Source organism: Pelobates fuscus, chromosome 1 (genome assembly GCF_036172605.1).
Source record: "Pelobates fuscus isolate aPelFus1 chromosome 1, aPelFus1.pri, whole genome shotgun sequence".
NCBI lineage: Eukaryota > Metazoa > Chordata > Amphibia > Anura > Pelobatidae > Pelobates > Pelobates fuscus.
Genome location: NC_086317.1, coordinates 454804659 through 454831363, shown reverse-complemented (window position 1 = coordinate 454831363; position 26705 = coordinate 454804659). Strand labels below are relative to the sequence as shown.

General features: G+C 40.5%; 1 protein-coding gene across 1 annotated transcript; it reads right to left on the bottom strand.

Annotated features, from left to right (window-relative positions):
• Positions 1 to 465: 465 nt before the first annotated feature.
• CCDC82 (coiled-coil domain containing 82) lies at positions 466 to 20422 on the bottom strand. The gene is made up of 8 exons (XM_063444938.1): positions 20338 to 20422; positions 10038 to 10660; positions 9287 to 9461; positions 8332 to 8418; positions 7411 to 7535; positions 6493 to 6663; positions 1465 to 1650; positions 466 to 759 (listed from the first exon to the last, which is right to left on the bottom strand). The coding sequence occupies exons 2-8, from the start codon at positions 10653 to 10655 to the stop codon at positions 694 to 696; spliced, it is 1428 nt and encodes a 475-aa protein (XP_063301008.1). The 5' UTR covers positions 10656 to 10660; positions 20338 to 20422; the 3' UTR covers positions 466 to 693.
• Positions 20423 to 26705: the final 6283 nt, after the last annotated feature.

The window sequence follows — 26705 nt, the reverse complement described above, 5'->3', positions numbered from 1 at the left end:
AGAATACTACAATATAAGAAAGGAACAGGGTGGATGGTAGGAGGGGAGGGTTGTTGGTTGATAATGGAAGGTCTCCTTAAAGGAACACTATAGTGTCAGGAAAACAAAGCGGTTTTCCTGACACTATACTGCCCTGAGGGTGCCCCCACCCTCAGGGTCCCCCTCCCGTGGCGCTGAAGGGGTTAAAACCCTTTCAGCAGCTTACCCTAATCCAGCACCGGGCTCACTCAGCGCTGGTGTCCTCTTCTCCCCCGCCGACATCAGCTCCCTCTGTCGACGTCAGCGGAGCCGAATGCGCATGCACGGCAAGTGCCGCATGCGCATCCAAAGTGTCCATAGGAAAACATTTCTCAATGCTTTTCTCTGAAACTGCTATGTTTACATGTGAAGTGTTAAAACCTGAGGGAGCTGGCACCCAGACCACTTCATTGAGCTGAAGTGGCCTGGGTGACTATAGTGTCCCTTAAAGTTTTCTGGGTGAGATGAAAAAAAGTTTCTCTTTTTTTTCTGTTGGGTGGTTTAATGAATTGAAGGCCTCTGAACAGGAAAGGAGAGTATACATTACATTAATAATGAGGACACAATGACCAAATGTAAAAAAATAATAATTTCTGTATTACATATAAAAAAGCTCAATGTGTATACATATTCATAACTCATGTGTTTTCAGACAATGAAAATGCTGGAGAACAATCAGTCTATCTTTTCGTCCTGAAAGAAGTCCGCTGAGTCCAGATAATCGTTAAGTCGATCAACATTCTGTAACACAACACATCAACATGATTAGTTGGCTTTAAGTATTCAGTGACAATATGCTTACTAAAACTCACAAGAGAAGTAACATTTTCATTATTAAGGATTTCTGAAACATACTTCTCACAGGTCTGTCTTTCAGTATGACAGTGTATCACATATACCTAATGTCTGTCTGTTTTCCTGAACGGTGTCAATTTTTCTGATCAGCTATAATAATTAATAATTAAAAAAACTGTGATAACACACCATTCATTAGTTATAATGCCCTAATTTGTAAAAAAATTAAAATAGACGTATTGCACACTGAAAATGTGTCTTCATTAAATAGTTAACACTGATGTCTACTTTAAATTTCTGGTTTCTCATATAATTCCATGTGCACACGAGTTCCTCCCAAAGAAATGAAAATCTAATTGTCTTTTAGCTTTAGTAGAACAAATGTCTCTCATTTATGGCTTTGACACAGAAATGTTGGCAAAGGTCAGTTAAGCTTTTTTTTTCACACTCTGGACCCCCAGTTCCACTAATTCTCCCGGCAATCTATTGCGTTTAAAGAATCCTGGGAGTTGTAGAATTCTGGGAGTTGTAGAACATCAACATTTGAGGAGCCATAGTTTGTGGTCCCTGTTCTACGGCGTTAACATGTCTATGGATGAATTTATTTACTAACAAAAAGGATACACTAATTAGCATTAACAATTTCACTACCTCTTGAATAAAGCCTTCCTCTTCCAATTTCGACAAACACATTTCCACTAATTCCTTGGTGGATTTGTCATCTGTAGGGATCTCCTCGATGGCTGCAATGCATCTCTGGTAAAGATGGTATTTAAAATGCTTAAGCTGATGATATACTTCTGTCCGTCTAGCACACACATTGCCGACCTTCAACACCTAGTGCAAAGATAAAAAAAAAAAACATTCAATAAGATTGCAAAGAAATGAAAAGTTCTCTATTTCCGATCAAAATTGTGCCTGTGAACCATAAAACAAAATACTTTTGCAACGCTTTAAAAGAGTGAGTCAATCCTGTATATGTTCTAGCACAGGGATAAGCAACCTTCTGATGTTTTGGACTACACCCCCCATGATGCTTTGCCAACATTATTTCTGTAAGACCATTGTGGTCCACAACATCTAAAGTGCCGAAGGTTGCCTACCCTTGCTCTAGCATGTAAGCGTATTGAGCAAAGCCCTCAACACCTCTGTTTCTGTGCGGCCATCTCGTCTGGTTACAATTACATGTCTGTTAGTCTACCCATTGTACAGCACTGTGGAAATTGTTGGTGCTATATAAATAATAATAATAGCAATAACATGCAAGAACTACAGCAGTTGGATAAGCACCCTCTGACCTCATGAATATATAGGTTACACCTACATTTCCTGGCCAAGCTCAGCTCTTGATCTTGTTTGTTAAAAAGTATTTATCTGTTTAAACAGCATTCATTGAGCCAGAGTTACAACAACTATTACTATTAGAGATGGACATGGGTTTAAGAACAGCAGAAGGGACGTCAGATGTACATTGGGAGAGAGGGACTGTTTTAACGCTAAACATCCTGTGAGCAGGAAAAATGACCAATCTGTATGCATACAATCGTATGAAAGTGTGAGACGCACTGCCCTAATTTTTTTCATTTAATCTGAATCCAAGTGTTGTGCTGGTGACTTTGTGTCTCACCTAGAGATCGAGCTAACAGTGTCCAATATTGCATGAACATGCCCCCCGAGGCATCCTGGGATTACAATATTGCTCACAACGCAGAGGTGCAATAGAGGTAAATATGTGTTTTCTACTTACCTATTTTGTTCCCAGTGCGGTGAGGGAACAAGGAACTGTACATTCCAGGAAAGTGACTTTCCTCTTTAAACTAGACTTGCATCACTCCCCAAGCCTTTTAAGCTCTTACTTTTCCTCCTCCTAGATTTATGCAATATCACGCCACATTTTACAAAGCATTTTGCTGCACCCCACGCGTTTGCAGCTTTTTAATTCAAACCTTGTAACAACTTTCCACTTATGTCACCCAGGATTCGATTTAACTTTCCCATTTTTTTTTTATAGTTTTGATTAAATCCACTACATAGCATAAAATGAAGTAACAAAATTAATATTTATATGAGCAAAGCACATCTAATCAAACAAAAATATATACATTTTTAATATAAAAGTATCATAGTAATATGAAATTTACTAATAAAATAAAATGGGCATTATGTATATAGGTGTTTCATTAAGAAAACTGTGTCTTATTTATAAAATATTTCCACCAGATATACAACCGTGTGCACAAGCAGCAGCAAAACTGAAAAGTGATATAATTTGTTTCAGATTATTTATAAAAAAAAAATTGTTGAGGCCATAGGGTGTAGGGTACAGAAAAGAAAGGGAGGTTGCAATAGAAGAAAGACACATATTACATTTGCAGTGTTACATCATGCACTCTGGGAGTGAAGAGCCTCTTTTAATTTTTTTGTAGGAAAAACTTTTGTGTAGAAAACAAGAAAACAATAGAAAGCAACCAATACGGTCGCACCCTTTCACAGTGTATAGTAGGGTTACCTATCAGTTAAGGTGAGTTGGTCGTGTGGGTATGGGACCTGGCGGGCGTGAACTCGCCAAATGCTAGGTATTGAGGGGGGAGGGGGTATGCATTCATAGATTATAGTAGTGGTTAAGCATGTGCATGGGGAAAATTTTCGGTTCGGCATTCCGAAATTCGGAATTTTCGCAATTCGGCACTTCAACACTTCGGAACTTCGGCAACTTCGGAACTTCGACACTTCTGAAATTTTGCAACTTCGCCACTTCGACATTTCGGAACTTCGGAATTTCGGGACTTCTTTTGCAGCCGCTTAGTAGATAACTCCCTAATTCCCACGGTATTAGGGAGTTATCTACCAAAAGGCTGATAGACCTAAATTGGTCTTTCAGACACAATTACTAATACTAAGTAAAAATGACTTAGTATTAGTAAATTTAGTAAACAGTGAGCAGCCTGTGACCCTAAAGTAAAATGATGGGGGGATCTATTGTCCTCCCCCCAGCCCCCACCCTTGAGGGGTCCCTAAATACTAATAAGGGGGGAGACCTAATGTCCTCCCCCCTGGCTCCCACCCCTGAGCGGCAGGTGGGGGCCCTAAATACTAATAAGGGGGTGGGACCTAATGTCCTCCCCCCTGGCCCCCACCCCTGAGCGGCGGGTAGGGGCCCTAAATTGGAATAAGGGTCGACCTAATGTCTTCCCCCCTGGCCCCCACCCCTGAGCGGTGGGTGGGAGCCCTGAATACTAATAAGGGGGGGGACCTAAGGTCCTCCCCCCTGGCCCTCACCCCTGAGCGGCGGGTGGGGGCACTAAATACTAAAAAGGGGGGGGACCTAAGGTCCTCCCCCCTGGCCCCCACCCCTGAGCAGCGGGTGGGGGCCCTAAATACCAATAGGGGGGGACCTATTGTCCTCCCCCCGGCCCCCACCCCTGAGCGGCGGGTGGGGGCCCTAAAAAATATTTCCCCCCCCAGGTGACTAGGGGTCCCCAAATCCCTAGTCACTCCCTCCCCCCCCAAAAAAATTACCCCCCTACCTACCCCCTTCACCCTAAAAATAATGAGGGGGGACCTTTAACTAAGAACCTGTAAAAAAAAAAAAAAATAACTTACCATTCGATGTTTTCTTTCTTCTAAAATCTTCTTTTTTCAGCCCCAAAAAAGGGCAAATAAAAAACCATAATAATCGACGCAATAAAAAAATAAAAATAATCCTTCTTCACCCATGGAGTGCTCCGCGCAGACTGAGCCCCGCCCTGCAATTAGGCTCAGAGCACTCTGATTGGTGGTTTTAAGCCATCCAATCAGAGTGCTCTGACAGGTAAATGAAGAGACTGACAGGTAAGTCTCTACATTAACCTATCACAGCACTCTGATTGGTTGGTTTGAAATCCACCAATCAGAGTGCTCTGTGTCATTTTACACAGCGTGGGAAAGTTCTTTGGAATTTTCCCACGCTGTGTAATTTGACTCATAACTCTCTGATTGGTGGATTAAGTAAAGGGGTGCGTGTTGCCACACCCCTGTCTAATCTCCACTAGGCCTTTAAGGTGTACATTTTGACTCAAATTTAACAAATAAAGATGACAATGTGAACAAATTGAACGATAAACTTATTATGTAGCCCACAGTCACTTGAAGTAGTGTCAGCTTGCTTTTTAGTCAAGTCCCCAGTAGAGTCGTCGGTTATGAATGTAGGACGAATGGGACCACGGTAGTTGGGTCCTAGCTGTGAGTGCCGGATTGGCCGCCTGCTGCCCAGTCTGGTGCTGGTAGTCCCAGTGCCCGAAACAGGGCTGGTTCTTCCTCAATGGAGGAGAGACTACGGATAGTTCCATCTTGGTCCACCATCAGAGATCTCGGCGTTGCCCAGTGATAAGTGATACCTGCTGCTCTCAGGTGAGTTGTGATAGTTTGGAGTGATCTTCTCCACTGTAGGGTGGGCTGTGACAGATCCTGGTAAAATGTCAGCTCCGTGTCCTCAAACAAGTAGGGCGTCTTGTTCCGCAAGGCCGTTAAGAGAGCTTTTTTGTCCTGTGCGAGGGAGCAACTTACTAGGATATCGCTCACACACGATGCAGGAGATCATGGATATTTAAACAGGCGAAATAAACCATTGAAACATATTTTTTTGGCCTGTGTTGACGGTAAAAGTGATGCTACCACACACCGCAGGTAATGTGGAAGTTCTTCCATGGTTACGGTTGCAGGTACACAGTGTATTTTTAAGTTGTTACGTCGTGTGCGGTTGTCTAGGGTGGCAAGGAGGACTGATTGTGCTTGTTGAGCCCTTTGCGCAGATTTAAGGGAGTCTCTCATGTTTAGCATTTCTTGTTTCACATCTTGGATGTCTCCCTCAGTAGCCCTGACCCTGTCAGTAACAACTTGCATATCCGTTTAGATCGCTGCTAATTCCGCCGTTAGAGTCAGTCTAAACTCGGCCAGAAGGTCTTTATTGTCCTGCTTGGTGGCTAGTGTGGACCAGTCTGGCATGTTTGGGGTTAGCTGCTCATAGTTCTGCAATGTGTTCTGCACTGCGTTCTGCACTGCGTCTGGCTCAGGGTTCTGTGTGGCAACCGCAGTCTCCCGGGTCTCCTGTGCTGCCATTTTGTTTTGGGCTGTAACAGGGCCCCTATGTCTTGTGAGTCTTGCAGGGTACCTGGTGGGTGTCTGCGACCTCCGTCCCATTGTGGAGTGCTGGTCCAGCGGGGAGCAGTGTGTGGTCGCTGGCTCCGGTGTATTCTAGGGTGAGAGAGATCCCAGCAGCTCCGACAGTCCCAGTGAGGGGAGATGGTAGGCCGCAGGCCCCTTCATCCGTCTTTTTGGCCCGGATTTATAGAAGAAGAAAGGCATGAACCGGTTCCTGAATATGCGCTAAGTAATCCATACGGTTTTGGCCGTCAGATAGGTGTGTGAGTTTAAGATTTTGAGCAGATTAAGCTAAGCCTCGGCGGAGGTGAGGGAAATGGCATCCGCTCCGTTCTGAGGTTAAGCCCTCCCCATTTTTAGATGATGTGTCCTCTGCGATGTTAGAAAAGTTGCAAATACAAACAAAAAAAATGATGCTTAGCATGAGAGATTGCATGCTTGTTTATACATAATACCCAATAAATTTAGACCAAAAACACCCTATTGATTACATTAGAAGGAGGCAATTGCCATATATATTCTATACTTTAAATAATTTACCTGTTTATCATTTGGCAGAAACTCATCTTTCTCCAAGGTTTCATTGTTATATGACACCCCTGAAAGTGTGACATTATATTTACAGAATCGATGCATTTCACAAGCCTGACAGGGCTGGTCCTTTGCCATAGCCGAACGTACTCTGAGTTGTGGGTAACATTCTACCCTTTCCTGTAAAGCAAACAAATAAAATAAAGAAAATGCAAGTACGGGAAATGTTTAGAATTTGTGACATAGAGAAATAGTATAAGCGGTCTGCTCTTCTTGATCCAATGTTATGTCATAGAAAGGGATCAAAGGCAGAGCCTTTGTAGGACCATATGGAACAGGATCTTATGGCAACTAAAGTTTAGTGTCTGTAGGTGAATATTTTAAAAGCTTTTTTTATAAACAATGCTAACAATTGTGTTATATAATTTTATATATATATATATATATATATATATATATATATATATATATATATATATACTTCTTTCTTCAGGTAAAATGGCTAGTCTTCATTTATTTAAATACTTATACAGGGTATTCATGTAACTCGAGAACCACACTCAAAAACGTCAGTGAAATATAAACAACAAAATATATAAATATGCTACAATATGATAGTTGGTAGCATTACACCTTTGTGATTTCAATTTCATGGGTTTTTGCACCAGAAAAAGAACAAAATCTGTCCCAAAGACTTTATTCTCAAACCATATTACTATAAGGGCAACAGATGGGCTATTGATTGAAATAGTATGGAAGACTACTGGCATATAGGTTAAATGTTAAAAGGTGTAATTCATAGTGGTTTCCAAGACTACTTTTCTAGATATAACACTAGATACTCTAGATACTTTTGTATGTAAAACGATGCACATCTAGAACTGCACCAAGTTTGTTGGATCTCATATAAACCAACAAATGAAATACCTTATAACGATTACTCCATCGACTTCTAGTTGTGAGGTTTACAAGACGTGGTGATATAATACGTTTGTCTACATGGTCCAAGGAATCCAACATCTCTTTTGCATACCTCTTACTCCTCTTTCTATCTGTAAGTAGATAAAGCAAAAGCCCTTAATGTGATTGTATTAGATATTTTGGGGCACAGCAAAGCTAGGTGACTACAATGCAAAGTTTATGACAGACATTTAGTCCATACTACAGGGATGTAATGAATAAAGACAGTGGATCTGTCTTCTGTATGAAGTGTCCACAATACAAATGAGTGTTAAGGAGATATGTCTGAAAACACAAAGTTCTATTATTTATGAACATTAACTTTCCATTTATGCTTTAAAAAAACAAAGTGAATTCTTATCAAAGAGACCCCACGGAAGCAAGTGTTTGGCTACAATAAATTCTACCATAGACTTCACTGTAACAAGTGATGCTGGGCAGGTCCTAATAAACAGCTTCTCAAGCATAATATACACAGAATATCTTAGCAAACAAATATGGGGATTTGGCTGCACCATATGTTCATATTGTATTACACCGAATATCAGAAGGTCCTTCTATTATATTTTCTTAAGATTAAAAACTATGAAGGAGAACATTTAATACCCGGAATAGAATAGAGTTGCAAAATACAAGTGGTCTGGGTGCCTATAGTGTCCCTTTAAACTTGCCTTGCCTTGTCTCGATAAACCTTTCTTTTGAGCCATCCCTCAGCCTCTCCATACTCCTGACCTTGTTTTCCATATACCTTATTTCCCATTTGGTTGCTTCATTCACAACTTTTTATTTTAAAAAAAAAGGGAATCAGAGAGAGCTTCTCCTGCTCTTGTTAGCTTTTGTTGCACTGTTATCAAGATAGTCTAGATCATTTATTGTCAAATTACTCACCATACAGTGAACTGAGAAATTTGGTATCGATAGCATTGATAAGTAGAGCGTTGATTATCCTTTTTAGGTGGGAGCAAATGTCTCTTGCTACAAAAGATAATATATATATATATAAGATATTTCACAAACACTGCAGCTATACTCTACAATGTTTGCAAAGCATTGACAGACAAAAACACGGTTTAAGTTATGCCTTACACAATTCAGAATTCTTTCCCATATTTCTTTCCCTTCTCTAAGCTAGATGACGTTAAAGGAAATAACCGGGCACCATAACAACGTAATTGGAGAGGAGGTTCTTGGCGCCACCTCATCTTTAGGCATTAAACTTTTCAATGTTTTAAGCTGAGAGAAGCGGAAGGAGAGGGGCCGAGCTAGAGAGAATAATTTGGGGTTTAACAGTTTATGAACGGTTAACCACTAAAGGTAAGCTGGCACCAAAACAACTTAATTCCAATAAAGTTGCTATGATGACCGGATGTACAATTTATTGGAACTTTTCAGCCTGGCATTGGATGGTAATGATTGAATCCAAAACAGATGCTGGTGCTGAATGAGACAATGTATCCAGTATATAACCTTAAACAACTTATGCAAATCTCATTGTATAATGAAAGTCTTGGAGCATCGTCTGTCATGTTTTTCACTTTGTTTATTAGGGGGCTATGTATAATGAACAAATCTGGGGCAATATTCTAAAACTGGACCAACCACCATGGATACCAACTGAATTTCCCTGTTGCTTGCACCACTTTTAGAATGTTATTCTTTTTATGTAGTCCCCTATATTTCTCAGTTTATTTGTGCATGGGAACCGGCATTTAGCTGAGCTTTATCAAAACCCCTGGGTATGCGTTATGGGTGAGTAAGTAACATATCACAATGGTTGCAGATAATAATTACATGTCAATTAACTTAATTAGAGTATGTCGCTAAATGCACTGGTTAACCTTACGCATATTAATATGAAACTTTGAAAACAAGTCCCGATGGCCAGTTTCAGCAATGGGCCCTTGTAAATCTTCATCATCCTTCACTATGAAGTCATCCATACTGTCATTATCCTCATTCATCACGTCATTATCCGATTGTTGGTTGCTTATGGAAGATACCGTATCTTGGTCATCCTCCTAAATGGAAGAAAGTAAGGCATTTACTTAAAATTTATAATCAATTAAAGAAATGTACACTATACGTTTGCAAACATTATACGCTAATATATCTGAACCTGGAACTGTGATCCAAAACAGGTGTTTCTTTTTTAACCCGAAAACTGCATATCAGCCATTGATTAACAACAGAAAACAAAACAAAACAAAACTGAATACAGCCATTTTAATCATGGCCTCTAGCGGAGGCAATACTGGACTACATTGGGATCTGGAGGTTCATTAGACTGTTGTCACAACCATAATCAAACTGATTGCAATAAATTGCATTTGTTTAAACAACGCCAAATATAAACAGCGCTATACAATAGGCAAACAAGAAAAACATTTCATTCTAACAAAAACGTGTTTGACATACAAGAACAGTAAGTGAGAAAAGGGACAAGGAGAGGAACGTAATAATGGGCAAGGATTTAAGGAAAGAGCTGAACTTGTCTAAAGGAGTGTGTTTTTAGTGACGTTTTGAGGGACTTCAGAGACTGGGAGAGTTGAATGTGTCACAGAAGAGCACATTCAATCAAACTGACACTGGCATACCTCGACATCATTATAGCTATGCGACCCACTTCGAGAACGTCTCTTTCGAGCAAGGCATTTAAGGTTCTCCAGGTTCTTTCTCCTCTTGATTTTCCTCTCAGATGCTTCATCTTCACAGGCCTCTTCAATCTCTGCTGAGTGTTCATCTATGTTTAAGCATGTTCCCTTTCTGTTCTCACATTTCTCATCATCTTCATCTATAACAAACTTACGTCTGGCAACCACTTTTCCTATGGCATCATCACTGTCTGAACTACTGTCACTGCTATTCATGACTGAGTGCTTTCTTTTTTGTTTTGATGTTACCACCGTGTCTTCCTCTTCCGAGGCAACCTCTTTTTGCTGTTGTTTTACTTCATTTTCCTTGTCAGAGGCAGCATCTTTTTTTTGTTCCATTTCATTCATTTCTTGTGAAGAGTCACTGCTGCCTCCACTCCCATCTAGATCCTCATTTTCATTCACCTCGTCATCGGTGTTCGATTCATCTGAGTCAATAAGTAGGGAAATACTATGCTTCTTTGTACGGCTCCAGTCAATATTAGATTTTATTGCAGGCTTGTCTCTGATTGTTTTCTGTCTTGTTTCATAAGTTTTTGAAGTTTTTGAAGAATCTGCCATATTTGCTGTATCATTTTTGTAAAAAAAAAAAAAAGTACATTATTTAATTTAATAACCATTAAATTACATGTAACATGTATTAGAAATAACATGAAGCTTAGATAAGTATTAAAGAAAAATAAAATTATTCCATAGCTGGATTTCGATAAGACACAAAGCCAATGATTACAGAATATCAGCTTTATGGTCTCAACTCCTACCACATCTTCCTCTTCCTTACCATTGTCATTTACTGTTCCTCTCAATTCCATTTCTGTCGTATTCCATCTTGTCATCCTCATCACCACTTTTTATTACATTTCTAACTCACTTTAAATGCCACTATCCTTTATTCTATTCCCCCACATCATTACTCCCGATCCTGCTCTGGTCCACTGTCACCTCCTGTTCATTACTCTTATTTTCAATGGAATACCTAATGACTGTATCATTATATTTTATCCCTCATAATTTCACTATTACTATCCACCTTTTCCAACTAGCAGAGATGATAAGAGAAACTAAAAAATAATAAAGGCTTAATGAAGAGGCAAACCTTATTTAACCTCTCCTTATTTTCCAACCTCTTGGTCGCTTGACTCTCCATTTTTTCCACCTCTTAAGACCTTTTTTTGTTTCGATTTTAAATTCACTAAGTCGATAATAGAGTCAATGATGATTCAATTCAGCTGATTTTATTAGGGTCTCCAACAATTTTCAACTTCTAGAAAACCTCTCATAAGAGCTGGACCGCTCACAAAGAACTTTAAGAACGTCTTTGTGAGTGGTCCAGCTTGAGAATTCTGAAATTAGCATTATAAAAATGTACAACAATACTGTGTGCTATGCACAGAAACAAAAATACTTAGTTTAAAACACTAGGATGTAATGGATGAGTAGTATCGATTTAGATCATTTAATCTCAAATCCCCGAGAGCAAATCACATGGGGAAAGGAATATGGTGGAATCTTTTACTATCTATGTCAATAATCGTTATCCTTAGTTCTCTCTTAACTATCTCCCAAGACAACTCAGCATCTTCATCCCAAACTCATGCAATATTTAATTGCACAGTCATACCGTAAAGGTCACAGAGGATATAACGTTTTTAATCAAAATTAAAAGCTAAGAAAATTGGCTATTAAATCAGCAATCATTCTTCTTGTAAAGAATGAAAGCTTTGCACGCTGTAAAAAAAAAGCTTCACATAAAAAACATCCCACTAGGAATACAGGGCTGATAAATGCTTAAGGTACTGCTAATTATACTGCTAATCAAACAAACAGATTTATTATAAAATGATAAATCAAACCATAGATGCACCTGGAGGCACTAATTGATGTGATTTAGTTGAAGGGATAGGTACTTTTAAGCAGAAGTGGAAATAATGCAAAACAAATTTGCCCAAACATTTAACGGAATGAAACTTTAAAATGGAAAATAAGTTATGGAACACCATGGCCTGAAAATCTATTCACATTATTACATTACGCTTTATTTCAATTAGAAACATTGTCTTCTTCATGCTGATGTTATCATCGATTAGAGAGACACAAGGGGAACAAGACGTGTTGTGGGAGATGTTTTTCCAGAAGCCTTAGGATGCACCAGCCAGATAATGCCAAGAATACTGGTGCCTTTGGGACGGAAGGCTAGGCCTATTTGTGACTAGTTGAGTGAACGTTTGGGCTTGTGAGAGAGCACCAGTGGCCAGCCACACTATGCAGAATCCTTGATATATAGAAGCACTTGCTCCGTGACAAAATACGCTGAGGGAGCTGAACCAATAAGTACACATCTTCCAACATCTTGGACTTGGTGGCATCGTCTCAAATTTGGGGTCCTCTCTTGGATGTATTCCCTGGGTTCTCAGATACCAAGCAAATGTCCCCAATCTGTGCAAAGCGAGCATTTCGTGAACTCATAGCAATCACACCATGCTTAGAGAGCTTCAATGCTGTCAATCAGCCTGGCATGTGGCTATACTGGCCTGACACTCCACCTTTACTAGACAAACTGGCCACTTGTCATCATCCTTTCATGGCCGGCCCACCCCACCATCCTTAATGCATAATTCATATACTTGGAAGGTATGTACGAATCTAGTGCTGTGGCAGATCCACAATATAGAGAGATGGCTGTTGGAGTAAATCCATCTACAAAACATGGACGGTGCTGTTTCAAACGTTACTTTTTTCGCCATATCTCCAAATATTCCAAATAACCAAAGCAGAACACTTTGAGGCTGAAGGTATGGCCAAAGGTGAAGCTTTTCCAGGACATATTTTTGTAACTTTATGACCTCATCAGCTTTGATCATCTCAGCCAACTCAATGCTTTCCCATAGGAAAGCATTGGGAGGCTAAGGAGCACGCGTGGCCAAAATCTGCTGCGCCAATTAGCATCTCCTCATAGAGATGCATTGAATCAATGCATCTCGACGAGGAACGTTAGACATCTCCACGCACACTGTGCAGCACTGACCAAGGAAGCACCTCTAGTGGCCGTCTGAGTGACTGCCACTGGAGGTGTCCCTAAGCTGCAATCAACCACTGCCTCTTCTCTGAAAGTGTTTATATTAAAAAGCCTGCAGGGGCATACTATACACACCAGAATAACTATATTAAGTTGTAGTTGTTCTGGTGACCAAAGTGTCCCTTTAAAACACAAGTGTATCTTTTATTTTCATCCAGTTTACTCTGTTGCAATGCATTTTTTTCTTTGTAACAAATATATTATTGTTATTATGTGCATTTTATTTTGTGATGTGTAAGTTAAGGCTATATTGTTCATGGCTTTTAAGTTTCTAACATTTTTGTTCACCCTCATTGTAGCGGAGCACTAGTTTCACATAGGCTTTCTCTGCTGGTAATCCAATAGCAACCAAGGAACAAGGGGTTAACACAGGAAAAACAGCATCAGTAGTAAATAAAATAATCCAGGAATATCCCATCACCTTTCCCAATAACTGGACGACACACAGTATCAGGAGCAGAACTGAAGTTTAATGTCACATACCCTGCTTTTATGCATCTCTCCCATGCAAGGGAGACACCCACAGAAAATTATACATTAACCAATCATACAGAGGTTACAACCCACACATCTCCTCCCCTCAGCCTACAAGATAATCCAATTAACAGTACAGTTTTTCGAGTGTTCCCCGATTTCTAAATGTACCCCAAATACATAACCTACACCCCTAAATAATACATCCCCTGATAGCCCTGATCTGGGTGAGCAACATACTCAAAAATCACCCAGATCGGTCCAGGGGTTCGGGAATTTTATGGAGGTGTTCATTTGACCGACCGCACACGAGGTAGTAGCCGAAAGTAGTTCCATATATTCTGGCCTTGTGGTCGGTCTGTGTTGGTGGGGTAAAAATCACGAAATACTGTACAGATTGGTCTTGGCTTGGATTCGTATAAATATCCTGGTTCGTGGGCATCTTTCTACCGAACGGCGGGCTGCTCGTATGTTTATTCACAAACGGGTGGAAGTCTGGAGGTCTCTGCGGTGTTCACGTGGTTGAGTGTCCGATTTGGGTTCAAGACACTCGACGACCAAACACCGCTGGGTGTTCGTATGGCAAGATGGCCGCCGCCACGTGTTCGTTTGCCGAATGGCGCCCACCCAGGGAACACACGGTACATTTGTGTAATTGGCAATTAGGCTGGTGTTAATACCGATGAGGGAGGTAAATTATAGACACACTTCTCTCCGAGGTGGTCTGGTTGTTCGGTAGTATGTCGAACAGAGATATTCAATTGGGTATCCATTGCGTTTCTACCGAACAACCAGATGAATGCTTCATACAATACAGTGTATCCAAAGAAATAAATGATAGGCAAATAACGTTGCAACCATAATAGTTAGGGACAACAAAACGCAATCCGCTACACTCATCTTTAACATAAGTGAAAGAGAACCATGGTGTAATTTAAATTGGAATTGGCCATTTGCACTTTACAATCCTTAAAAAGGTGGTCAACATGTTTTGTTTAGACATAGCCTACAATAAACTCAATAAAACATGTTGGAGTACAAAAAGAACAAATTCATTATACTGCTGCTATAACTCAAATACCATAGTGTATATAATTTACACAGGTTATTGTGAAAAGAGTTGCTCTGGTGCAAGGGATTGCACTAACCCTATCACATTGCACATAGTATTGCATAACTGCAGCTATTTGGAAAACATCACTGCAGCTATAAACTTCACTACTCAAATATGTCAAATTATTTACAGTGCCCACTGACTATACAAATACTTGAATATGGGCACATCGTTCATCTTGAAGAAGATCACTAAAACTGGGTGAAATTTATTGTGCGGAGGTGGTAGTTGGTTATATGGTTATATGTAAACCTATTTAGCGTCTATCACCCTGGGCGTCCTGCCACCAAGTGTTAAGGATTTTGGATTTGATGTACTTGAGCCGTGTGTGAGCCTTAGAGAGAAGTCTCACTATATTTATGTGTAAGGGTTTTTAACTGGTTTTCTTTTTAATGCTGGTCCAATAAGTGCACGGGCCCTTTTATTGTATTCTTTTAAGGTTTGCCCACTTTATCAATACTTCCAAAGTAACAGCTTAGTTTTGAAGACCACATGACTAATTTGTCCATATTTAGTGTAAAATTTGCTCAAGTTTTTTGGATAAGCAGTTATACTGTATCTGGCACTACTGCTATAATTTTTATTTATAGACAGAGCATTTTATCCAGCTAATTAAATCAGGTATTTATTTATATTAGCGCTAAAATTTTTAAAGGAGACACCAAAGGCATCCAGACCACTTCAACTTAACAAAGTTCAGATTTCCTGTTATTTTAGCCCCGCAGTGTAAAACATTACCATTTAGTAGACATGGTAATGGTTCCATACAGCAATGTTTCCGTTCCAGGGCTAAACACGTGTCTGTCTCCCGGACGGCCACTCGAGGCTCTTCCGCTGTGAGAACTGAGTCCGACTCGTCTCTTATAGCTAACCTTCTCAAATGCTTCTCATAGAGAGCATTTGATTGGAGGAGTGGAGTTCTGGGTGAGGGTGTGACATTGTATGAGGCCATCAGATGGCTGTAGAGACTGGATCTACTGGTTGGGGAAAAAAAGTTATGCTTTTTTTTTCCATTTTCAAAAAATAGATTTACGGAATCTAAATGCAGAGGAGAACACTATTGCGTTAGGAATACAAGTGTCTATTCCTAATGCTATAGTGTTCCTTTAAGGTTTTTTTCTAAAACATAGACACCAGCAGACTTGTGTACAAATGTGCTTAATCTGCTTCGAACAAATCAATTTTTTTAAATCTACATTTAAATCAACTTGATCTGTCTGGGATTTACATGTTAAGTCTACATCATCGAATAAGACTGCACAGGTAAATCTCGGGTCTGGGTGCCTGGTCCCTCTAGGATTAACCCTTTTTTCTATAAAAAAAACTGCTATGTTTATATTAGGGTTAATCCAGCCTCTAGTGGCTGTCTCATTGACAGTCGCTAGAGGCGCTTGCGTGCTTCTCACTGTGATTTTTACAGTGAGAAGACGCCAGCGTCCATAAGAAAGTATTAAGAATGCTTTCCTATGGACTGGCTGAATGCGCGCGCGGCTCTTGCCGCGCATGCGCATTCAGCCGAAGAGGAGGCGCAGAGGAGGAGAGCTCCCTGCCCGGCGCTGGAAAAAGAGGTAAATTTAACCCCTTCCTCTCCATCCAGCCCGGCGGGAGGGGCACCCTCAGGGCACTATAGTGCCAGGAAAACAAGTATGTTTTCCTGGCACTATAGTGGTCCTTTAACCCCTTAAGGACACATGACATGTGTGACATGTCATGATTCCCTTTTATTCCAGAAGTTTGGTCCTTAAGGGGTTAAGGAGGTATAATAGGAGGGTTATGTTGTTTACTTAATTTCACCCCAATCCCAGCACTGAAATAAGGAATGTAGTGGTTGAGCAGCTGCAGGTTACCAAATAGTAGAATTGTTAAAACCCCATCAAGACACGGTGGGATAAATGGAGAGTGGTCCTCCCAGAGTTTATATGGGTGGCTAATGATTAACCATATGCTATATTGTTAACCTTGCAAACTTGTTTATGAGTAAGGGCCTTCTGAACTGAAACATCTTCTGCTCTGACATTCGTTGCGGTCAAGCATGGTTTTTGAGTTCTTATAACTTTTTTTTCTGCCCTGGGAAACTTGTTGTGTATATGGATTTTTAACATGAAGCACAACGTGCCCTATGTGACCACACCACTGACCAGGAAACATAAGGAAAATGTAGACGCTGATAGGGATGCCACAACTCTTTACCAGTGGGAACCGATTTTGATAATCGGATGAATGACATACACTGATCAGCCACAACATTAAATCCACCCTCCTTATATTGTGTAGTTCCTCACCATGATGCCAAAACAGCTCTGATTGCATTCAGGAAATGGACTGCACAAGACCTGTGAAGGTGTCCTCTGGTATCTGGCACCATGACATTAGCAGCAGATCATTTAAGTCCTGCAAGTTGCAAGGTGGGGCCTCCATGGATCAGATTTGTTGATCCAGCACATCCCACAGATGCTCAATCGGATTGAGATGTGGGGAATTTTGATGCCAATGTGTATTCCTGACCCTATAGTGTTAAAACAATATTTAGGTGGCCGGCCCTCGCTTACCCCCTTAAATTAGGTAAAAACTCACCTTTATTCCAGCACCGCATGGCTTTGCCAGCACTGGCTCCACCCCCAATCCACCTCCTTGGCTGAAATCATCAGAACTGACAATGGGAACGCTTTGGATTAACCGAGATTGTCAACTCTGATGATTTTAGCCAATGAGGTGGGGCCAAACACTGCACTGGCCAATCAGCATCTCCTCATAGAGATGCATTGAATCAAGTGCAGAGTGTAAAGACACTGAATGTCAGTGCATCCAGGAAGCACCTCTAGTGGCCGTCTGAATGACTGTCACTGGAAGTGTCCCTAGGTAGTAATGTAAACACAGTTTTGTCTCTAAAAAGGCAGTGTTTACATGAAAATGCCGGCAGAAACAGGTTGTAAACAACAGAAAAACTACCTTAAAGGGACACTCCAGGCACCCAGACCACTTCTGCCTATTGGAGTGGTCTGGGTGCCAACTCCCACTACCCTTAACCCTGCAAGTGTCATTATTGCAGTTTTCATAAACTGCAATATTTACATTGCAGGGTTAAGTCCTCCTCTAGTGGCTGTCTACTAGACAGCCACTAGAGGAGACTTCCGTGTTCTTAGAACACGATAAGTGGTTTAAAATGACACTGAACATCTTAGCGCTATGTGAGGACCTCCAGCATCGCCGAAATCCCCATAGGAAAGCATTATTCAATGGTTTCCTATGGGGAGGTCTAATGCGTGTGCGCGGCCATTGCCTTGCATGCGCATTAGGTCTCCGCCGCCGACGGCTGCGCATTAGGTCTCCCCCGCCGGCTGACATCGGCGGTGGAGGAGCGTAGGCGGAGCCTGACCCAGCGCTGAGGGACATCGGCGTTGGACTCCGGTAAGTCACTGAAGGGGTTTTAACATGGGATGGGTGATGGGAGGCAGGGGGGCACTGCAGGATTCTGCAGTGCAAGAAAAACATATTTTTTCCTTGCACTGGAAAATCCCTTTGAGCTGTAACTGTTCTGGTGACTATAGTGTCCCTCTAAGTCTGGTGGGTTTTTTTCTTCATACATTGCATGTGTTTGTGTCCTTATTGTAATGTTTTAATGATTATTTGATGATGCAACTGATTTATTAATCTTTCTGTCATTTTTCCAGTAGAAACGTGTTCTGTTTCACTTTGTTACCATTCACCTTCATTTTGCTGGTATTTTCTGAAATTAATATTTCTGTAAAAATATGGGGGGATTTAGGATCAGAAGAGCTGACACCTTTTAGACCATTTTTAGAACAAATAAATAAATACACACAAACAGACACCAAAAATAAAAATACACTTTTCACACCACTCTGATAAATTGTTAAATCTCCAGTATTATTTTTTTTGTTTTTCATTTTCTGTTTAGTACTTATAATTTAGATATCAAAGAAGTGTACTCCGCTGCACTATTACAGTTTAATTTTCAATCAGTGTCATTTTTCACATTTAATCACATATTTCACAGCACTTGATAGGTAATGGAATTCAGCCCCTTGAAATATTGCGAGAACATCTAAAATATTTTACTCCACCCAATGTCTCTGAAGAGTATTAACAAATACATGAAAAATGAACACTGTAAAAATGTACATAATTTTAATTTTTTTGTTGTAATTTTTTAACAGCAATTCACACGTACAACTACTAGGGTCACCCCACTACTAAATGTTAGCTGTCTACTATGCATCTCATGTTTCAAATATTAATCTCTTGTTTAAGAACTTAATAGTGAAGGGGTTAAACACAGTTTTCATGTAATGTTACATTTTGAGTTAATTTAATTGCTGCATTTGTACTGTCAGATTTTAGCATGATTTATTTTACGAGCTCTTCCATTCCTGTGAGATGCAGAAGGAGTAACTTAATTTACGTTATTCTATTTCATTCTAATCAAATAGAAGAAGGTAAATTGTATTGGTATTTTAGTGTTAATTTATTCTGCATGAAAGAAATTGCTTTAGCTTAATCAATCGTTCTATTCCTTTACCATCCAATCAATTACAACTAAACCACAAAGTTACCATTATCTAATAACATAAATTATGCTTTTCCGCTTCCTTCTCAATAAATTATCCTAAAAAAAGGATTTAAATTCTTCCTTATTTAGTTTTACAGCCACAACCTATTCTTTTCTCCATTCAAACGAGTTGCACCTTTTTAGACCTGTGTGATGGCTGAGGCTCACAGGATTGATACTCCACTGGCACTAAGATTCTAATTTGCCACAAGGCAATGGCAGCACTGACAGTGAAGGCTGAGGCTCACAGGATTGATAATCCACTGGCACTAAGACTCTAATTTGCCATAAAGCAATGGCAGCACTGACCGTGATGGCTGAGGCTCACAGGATTGATAATCCACTGGCACTAAGACTCTAATTTGCCATAAAGCAATGACAGCACTGACCGTGATGGCTGAGGCTCACAGGATTGATAATCCACTGGCACTAAGACTCTAATTTGCCATAAAGCAATGGCAGCACTGACAGTGATGGCTGAGGGTCACAGGGTTGATAATCCACTGGCACTAAGACTCTAATTTGCCACAAGGCAATGGCAGCACTGACAGTGAAGGCTGAGGCTCACAGGATTGATACTCCACTGGCACTAAGACTCTAATTTGCCATAAGGCAATGACAGCACTGACAGTGAAGGCTGAGGCTCACAGGATTGATAATCCACTGGCACTAAGACTCTAATTTGCCATAAGGCAATGACAGCACTGACAGTGATGGCTGAGGCTCACAGGATTGATAATCCAGTGCAGCATTAGATACCTGAACTGTAAAATGCAGGCTTGGCACTGGCACTGCTGGCTGAAGCTCATAGGAGTAATGATCCTCTGAGCTGTAATGTGTCATAATTTAGTGCAGTTTGTCAGTGCTGGCTGAGGCTAATAGGAGAGACACTCCACTAGAACATGAGATGCTGGACCTGCCACTTACAATAGACAAGGGGCACTGTTGTGCAGGCTATCTGCACACTGAATGGCGATCAGGCAGTGGAAGGGTTAAAATAGCTACTTACCACCAGGTGTAAGTGCTGATGGTCACTTACTGCTGGCACCTTTATAAACAAAACAAAAAGTGAAAGCAATAGGGAAGATTCCAGGACAGCCAGCCAATAGGAGGCTGCGAAACAGTCACAGGAGCAAAGCTGGAAGAATAACACGAGCTCTCTGATTGGCTGCCTTCACCCCATCAGACCTTATTACAGGAAGCAGGGAGAGCATCCCCTGACTGCTATAGAGAGAGGCCATGTGTGACTCACAGTGCTGTCTGCAACATGCAGCATTTATAAACATCCCTGCTGATGGCAAGCTTTACACTGGGATCTGCACATGTCAATACTGATAAAATATGTTGCATGACCCTGTAAGTTGCCTTGGGGAACACCCGCTTTTATTGTTTTTGCCAAAAGTGGGAAATTTGTCAAAACCAAATACAAAAAGAAAAAGACATAGTTACATAGCTGAAAAGAGACTTGCGTCCATCAAGTTCAGCCTTCCTCACATATGTTTTTGCTGTTGATCCAAAAGAAGGCAAAAACCCAGTCTGAAGCACTTCCAAAATCCTCAAATCAAAATGACACCTGTGTGAAAATATCAGTAAAAACTAACGTACTTTAACAAATTAAACTAATTTAAGTTTTGGCACTGCTAATAATGACTTAATCAGATTGTGACTTTTAGTAAATTTAAACTGTGTAAAGATATTCACATATTGTTATCGTTCTTCCCAATGACTCCTAAAAAAATTCTGCACAGCACTTTATTTAGACTTCTTCCAATGCGAAAATGGTCTCTACTGAACTTCAGTGACACTGATGAAAATATTTGGGTAGTTGCATCAGCCTTGATACATATGATATATTTGTGCTAACCATTGGAGACCCCTCTGAAATTTCTTGTGGACCCAATTTTGGGTTCCAATCCAGGGTTTAAGACTTAAAGGACCACTATAGTGCCAGGAAAACAAACTTGTTTTCCTGGCACTAGAGGGTCTTTGGGTCCCCCCCACCCTCAGGGTCCCCCTCCCGTCGGGCTCAACAGGGGTTAAGGGGTTAAACACTTACCTTTCTCCAGCCTTGGGCTCCCTCTGCGCTGGGGACTCTCCTCCCTCTTCCGACTTCATCCGCTGAATGCGCATGCGCGGCAAGAGCCCCACACGCATTCAGTCAGTCCATAGGAAAGCATTTCTCAATGCTTTCCTATGGACAGCAGCGTCTTCTCACTGTGAAAATTGATCCAAAAGAAGGCAAAAACCCAGTATGAAGCGCTTCCAAAATCCTAAAATCATGGCAGCAAAATGACACCTGTGTGAAAATATCAGTAAAAACTACGTACGTACTTTAACACTACGTACGTACTTTAACAAATTAAACTAATTTAAGTTTTGGCATTGCTAATAATGACTTAATCAGATTGTGACTTTTAGTAAATTTAAACTGTGTAAAGATATTCACATATTGTTAGAGCATTGGCTGGTCTTATAGTATCCTACACTGTAATTGTGGTGAACTTAAAAATATTATTACTATGCAAATTGAATAATATTCATTGATATTTACCCAATGAACTGCATGAGAATGCAGTAGATTGAGTTGAGTCTAAATCTCTTTCTTGGAATTGTAACACATGATTGGATTGTGTTTCATACACTGTTTCAATACACATTTACTGTTTAATCGCCCAGAGGTCCAAAGATATTGAAACGGTGCCCAACCGGGGAAGTAATTGAAAGAGAGTTGGTATCACACTGTGCACTTAGTGATGTTAATTGCATTTTAGATTCAGATTTTTTTTTTTATTATTATATTAGTGATGCAACTAAATGTGAACCTGCAATTTATTTCTTTGTCATGTATTTATAGACTTCACATTTCAGCAAATAAGGAATACCTGACAAGACGAATTGTGTCTGCTCTGTTTCTGAAATGAGATTTCTGCATGGGAAATACTATCACATTTACTCATGTTTTATTTATACATTGTGAGTTGATCCTAACTCTTTTGTTGGAAGGCTGTTAAAAGGGTCGACAAAGGAAAATCAAGCAGTGTTATGAAGTTACAGAGAAGGGATGTGCCTGTAGGCGATTGTACTTCTAGATCACTTGACATGGCTGTAGGCACCCACCATGGGATTGCCAAGTAGGTCCATGACTCATATGCAGTGATCAGAAGTTTCACTTTGACCCATCCACCAATTTAATGACCACAAGAGGCGATTGTATAGTAACTCCATGACACAGTGTTCAGAAGGTATGCCTTGAACCATCAACCAATTTAAGAGGGAAGGTCAGAGGGGAAAGTCTTGGGCCCAGTGAGAAGAGAAAAGAACGAAAGGTAAAGAGCCGTATAGGGGTTAAAGAAGAGAAAAGACTTGTGGACAGATGAGGGGTTGGTAGATCCAGGAGCAAAAGACTAGGATGAATGGAAGAGAAGAGGGGAGAAGAGACAAGAGAGTCTCAAGGTCAGAAGGTGCTGACCTGGATGAGTGACAACAAGACTTCAAGATAAGAGTTAAAAAAAAAAAAAAACAAGTGAAAATGGGTGAAATGAGAAGAAATGGAAGAGACATGACGACAGAGGTAGTGGGGACTGGAATAAAGGTAAGTAGGGGTGGAAGAGAAAATATGGGAACAGAGTTAAGATGCAAAGAGTGGGGGAGGAAGTTGAGGAGAAACTGGGGAATGAAGGGAAGAGGGGAATAGCATAAGAAAGTTAAAGGGATACAACTACAGCTTAATTTTTTTATTTAGTAAATATACATTGAGATTTCTCTCGTTTTCAAGTATGTCCTGGGTCCACAAAACATTGCATTGATACATTATGGTACAATAAAATACAAAAACAATATTAATACACAATATATACAAAATTTAACATAGAGCAGGTAGGAAATATATAATCAACCATGACACGTGCATTCTGTTTTGAGGTATGTAGAGAGGGATCTCTTAAAGGACTTTAGGCTTGGGGAAGATTTGAAAGTGTGCGGGAGGTTGTTCCACAATTGCGGTGCTCTGTAGGAGAAGGAGGATCGGGCTGCTTTCTTTTTGTATTGTGGTAGACTAAATAATTACTTAATGTAGTTGTTCTGGTGAGTATAGTCAGTCCCTGCAGCTTTTTAATGTAAACACTACCTTTTCATAGAAAAGGCAGTGTTAACATTGCAGCTTAGTGATACCGCCAGGTTCAGTCACTCAGAAGGCCACTAGGGGTGCTTCCTGGGTCAGTACTGCACAATGTGCAGCACTGACATTAAGCATGCTTGAGTTAATGCATCTCTATGAGGAGATTCTTATTGGCTCAGTGCAATGTTTTGTCGCGCATGTGTGATACCCTCCTAATTCTTTCCTATGGGAATGCATTGGATTGGCTGAGAACATCAAGTTTGAGAGCGCACAGCATTGGTGGAGCCAGCCACGACCAAACCCAAGTGTCACTGTAATAAAGGTTACTTAATCACTTTTTAACCATTGGTAAGAAGGGCCGGGGGACATGTTTGTAACGGATCACCTGGCACCCCGACTGGGTACCTCCGTTGATAGATGCTCCTAGCACTTCCTGCGGGCTCCAAGCACTCCAGCCGACACCATAACCACCGCAGACTCCTCCAGAGAGCAAGGCAGGAACAAGCTCTTACAAGAGCTCAGTGATTATAGCAAGGGAATATGCAGAGCATAGCAATCCCTTGTAGCAGATTCCCCCAATAAGAGACAGGACTGAGGATGAAGTAGAACTGATTTACTGGGGCTACTTGCCCTGCTTTTATGCAGGTTTCCCACCTGGTGGACACTCCCCTAGGGGACCAGATGGGATACTGGGACACACAGGGTAAAATTACTAATCACAAGCTTACACATTTAAACAGATCCCACAATGCATTGCAATCCCTCCTCTCTGTCCTGGAGATAATTGGGAAGTAATCCAATTATCTCCAAGGACAGAGGCAAAACTCCATTAGCCACATGTTAGTAAAAAGACATAAAATTACACAGTGTTACAATTATTACATAAAACATATACATTTAACATATCCCCAGATAACTTAGATCTGAGCGCACATTATTATCAAATGGCGCTCAGATCACATACATACAGTACAATCGCCATGGAGCCAAAGTCTTTCCCATAGTCTTTCGGTATACGAATGGGATCCATAGCTTAGCTATCTGGGGTAACACTGCTCACATAGGGAAAATAAAAGGTTTTTAATGCAGGGCCATAGTCCAGCGGCAAGAGGTGGGCAACCAGGCTCCTCCAGTGGCCAATGGCGAGGTTGGTTCCGCCACAATGTTTGTATTCCTGACACTATATTGTCCCTTTAAAAATAGCAGATCATTGAGCCTTAAATGCATTGGCCACCATGTTGTATATAGAGTATTACACAATACCCCTCATTTAAACCCACCGTGGTGTTTGGATGGGAGGCACTGTCACAGTTTTATGAAAACATTGGTATTTGGTTGAAATATCCTGTAAATATTACTGGCATACAGTGCCTAGCATACAGTGTTAAGCCCTGTTCATCAATAAGCGCATTGTACAAACATGTTTAAAATATAAGTGTTACAATGAATTATGTTTAGCAACAAATCTAAAACATGGTAGAACTCAAGCAGCAAAGTGTTATATTAATATATTGGGGGATTACAGTTTAATTAAAGAACACAACTTGCCGTTATACTTTCATTGGTTTTCTTCAATTATAAATGTATCTCCAATAAGAGGTCACTGTGTTTCCTAGCCGTTAAATAATGCATGCATATGGTGAATATCAGTCTTTGGTGAAGTGCTTGTGAACTCGAAATGCGTAGGACTTTTTCCTTTCCTCCATGGACACAATTTTGTTTAATCAGACTGATAAAATTATTTCTATTTTGCTACTGATCCTTGTAGGTTGAGTTTCAGCAATGCATTAATTTTATTCCTCATAAATTACCTTTTGATAAATTGCACTTGATCTGATGTATGATAAGAAGAAAAAAAAAGGGAACTTAATTTCCACTCTAGTATCAATAAAATAAACTGTATATCGGACACATTTAATAGGGTCAGGAACACAAACATATTCCTTACCCTATGGTATTAAAACCACCATCTAGCCCCCCCTGGACCCTCTTGCCTCCCTAAATGTAAAATCTTACTTGTATTCAAGTCTGCAGCTGCTGCTTCTGCCCCCGATCTGCCTGCTTACAGCTAACATCATCAGAAGTGATTCTGTGAGCCAATCACAATGCTTTCAGATAGGATTGGCTGAGACTGTCAAGGAGGCAGATCAGGGGCAGAACCAGCATGATTCAAACACAGCCCTGGCCAATCAGCATCTCCTCCTAGAGATGCATTGAATCAATGCATTTCTATGAGGAAAGTTCAGTGTCTGCATGCAGAGGGTGGAAACACTGAATGGCAGTGCTGCTCACTGTGCAGCACTGCCCCAGGAAAATCTAGTAGCCATCTGAGGCGTGACCAGTGGTGTTGTCACTAAGTTGTAATGTAAACACTACATTTTCTCTGAAAAGACAGTGCTTACAGCAAAAAGCCTGAAGGGAATGATTCTACTCACCAGAACAAATACAATAAGCTGTAGTTGTTTTGGTGACTATAGTGTCTATTTAAGGTTGTCTGTTCTGTACTGAATAAAAATATAGATTTTTTTTGTGTGCATATGAATCCTAGCCACAAATGCCAATTTGTGATGTTTTAAAACATACCATTCAATGCATTTTCTGCATTAAGAAACCTATGGCCACGTGCCTAGGCTAAGTCCGCAACCCTAACGCCTCTGAGCAGGGCGCATAACGCTATTCACTAGCCCCCTCCAAGACACTACATGTTTCCACTGTCCCTAGCACGAGGGAGTGAAGCAGAGATTACCTTATAAAAATTGTGTGGACTAGCACCTGTGCAACTATATATGTTATCTGTTGCTTACCTGGAATGTATTTAATACATGTTATCCTTTATGCACATGTTGTAAAACGAATTTAATACTTGCATACCCACAAAAATAAAGAATTACAAAAAAACAAACCTATGGCATTGAATAAATAATATATGTCTTGTGCGTGCAAAAGTGTACCAAATCCTTACATTAAATCTTGCTTCATCTCTATATAGTCAGCCCTATACCTGACTATATGTGCACAACCTGGGAAGCCATAACTACGCTTTCTCTTACAGAGCATAGCTGCTACAAAGAAGAAAAAGGAATGAAAATACGATGTTCACAAACAGAGGATACCACACTCACACTTAGGTATCCAGGTGCTTATCAGGGTCAAGGTTGCCAAAACCCAAGTTCGTAGATATAATAAATTAGGTCCAGGCACTCAGGATTGCTGCAGGAAAGCAGGTTTATTGAAACAAAAACTGCAACGTTTCAGCCTAC

Excerpts from the sequence above, each read along its gene's own strand:
- CCDC82 (XM_063444938.1), bottom strand. The coding sequence starts at position 10,655 with ATGGCAGATTCTTCAAAAACTTCAAAAACTTATGAAACAAGACAGAAA. Across the intron at positions 8,419-9,286 it reads AAAGTTTCATATTAATATGC|CAAGAGACATTTGCTCCCAC; the intron begins GTAAGGTTAACC and ends TATCTTTTGTAG. Across the intron at positions 7,536-8,331 it reads ATTTCTCAGTTCACTGTATG|ATAGAAAGAGGAGTAAGAGG; the intron begins GTGAGTAATTTG and ends ATCTACTTACAG.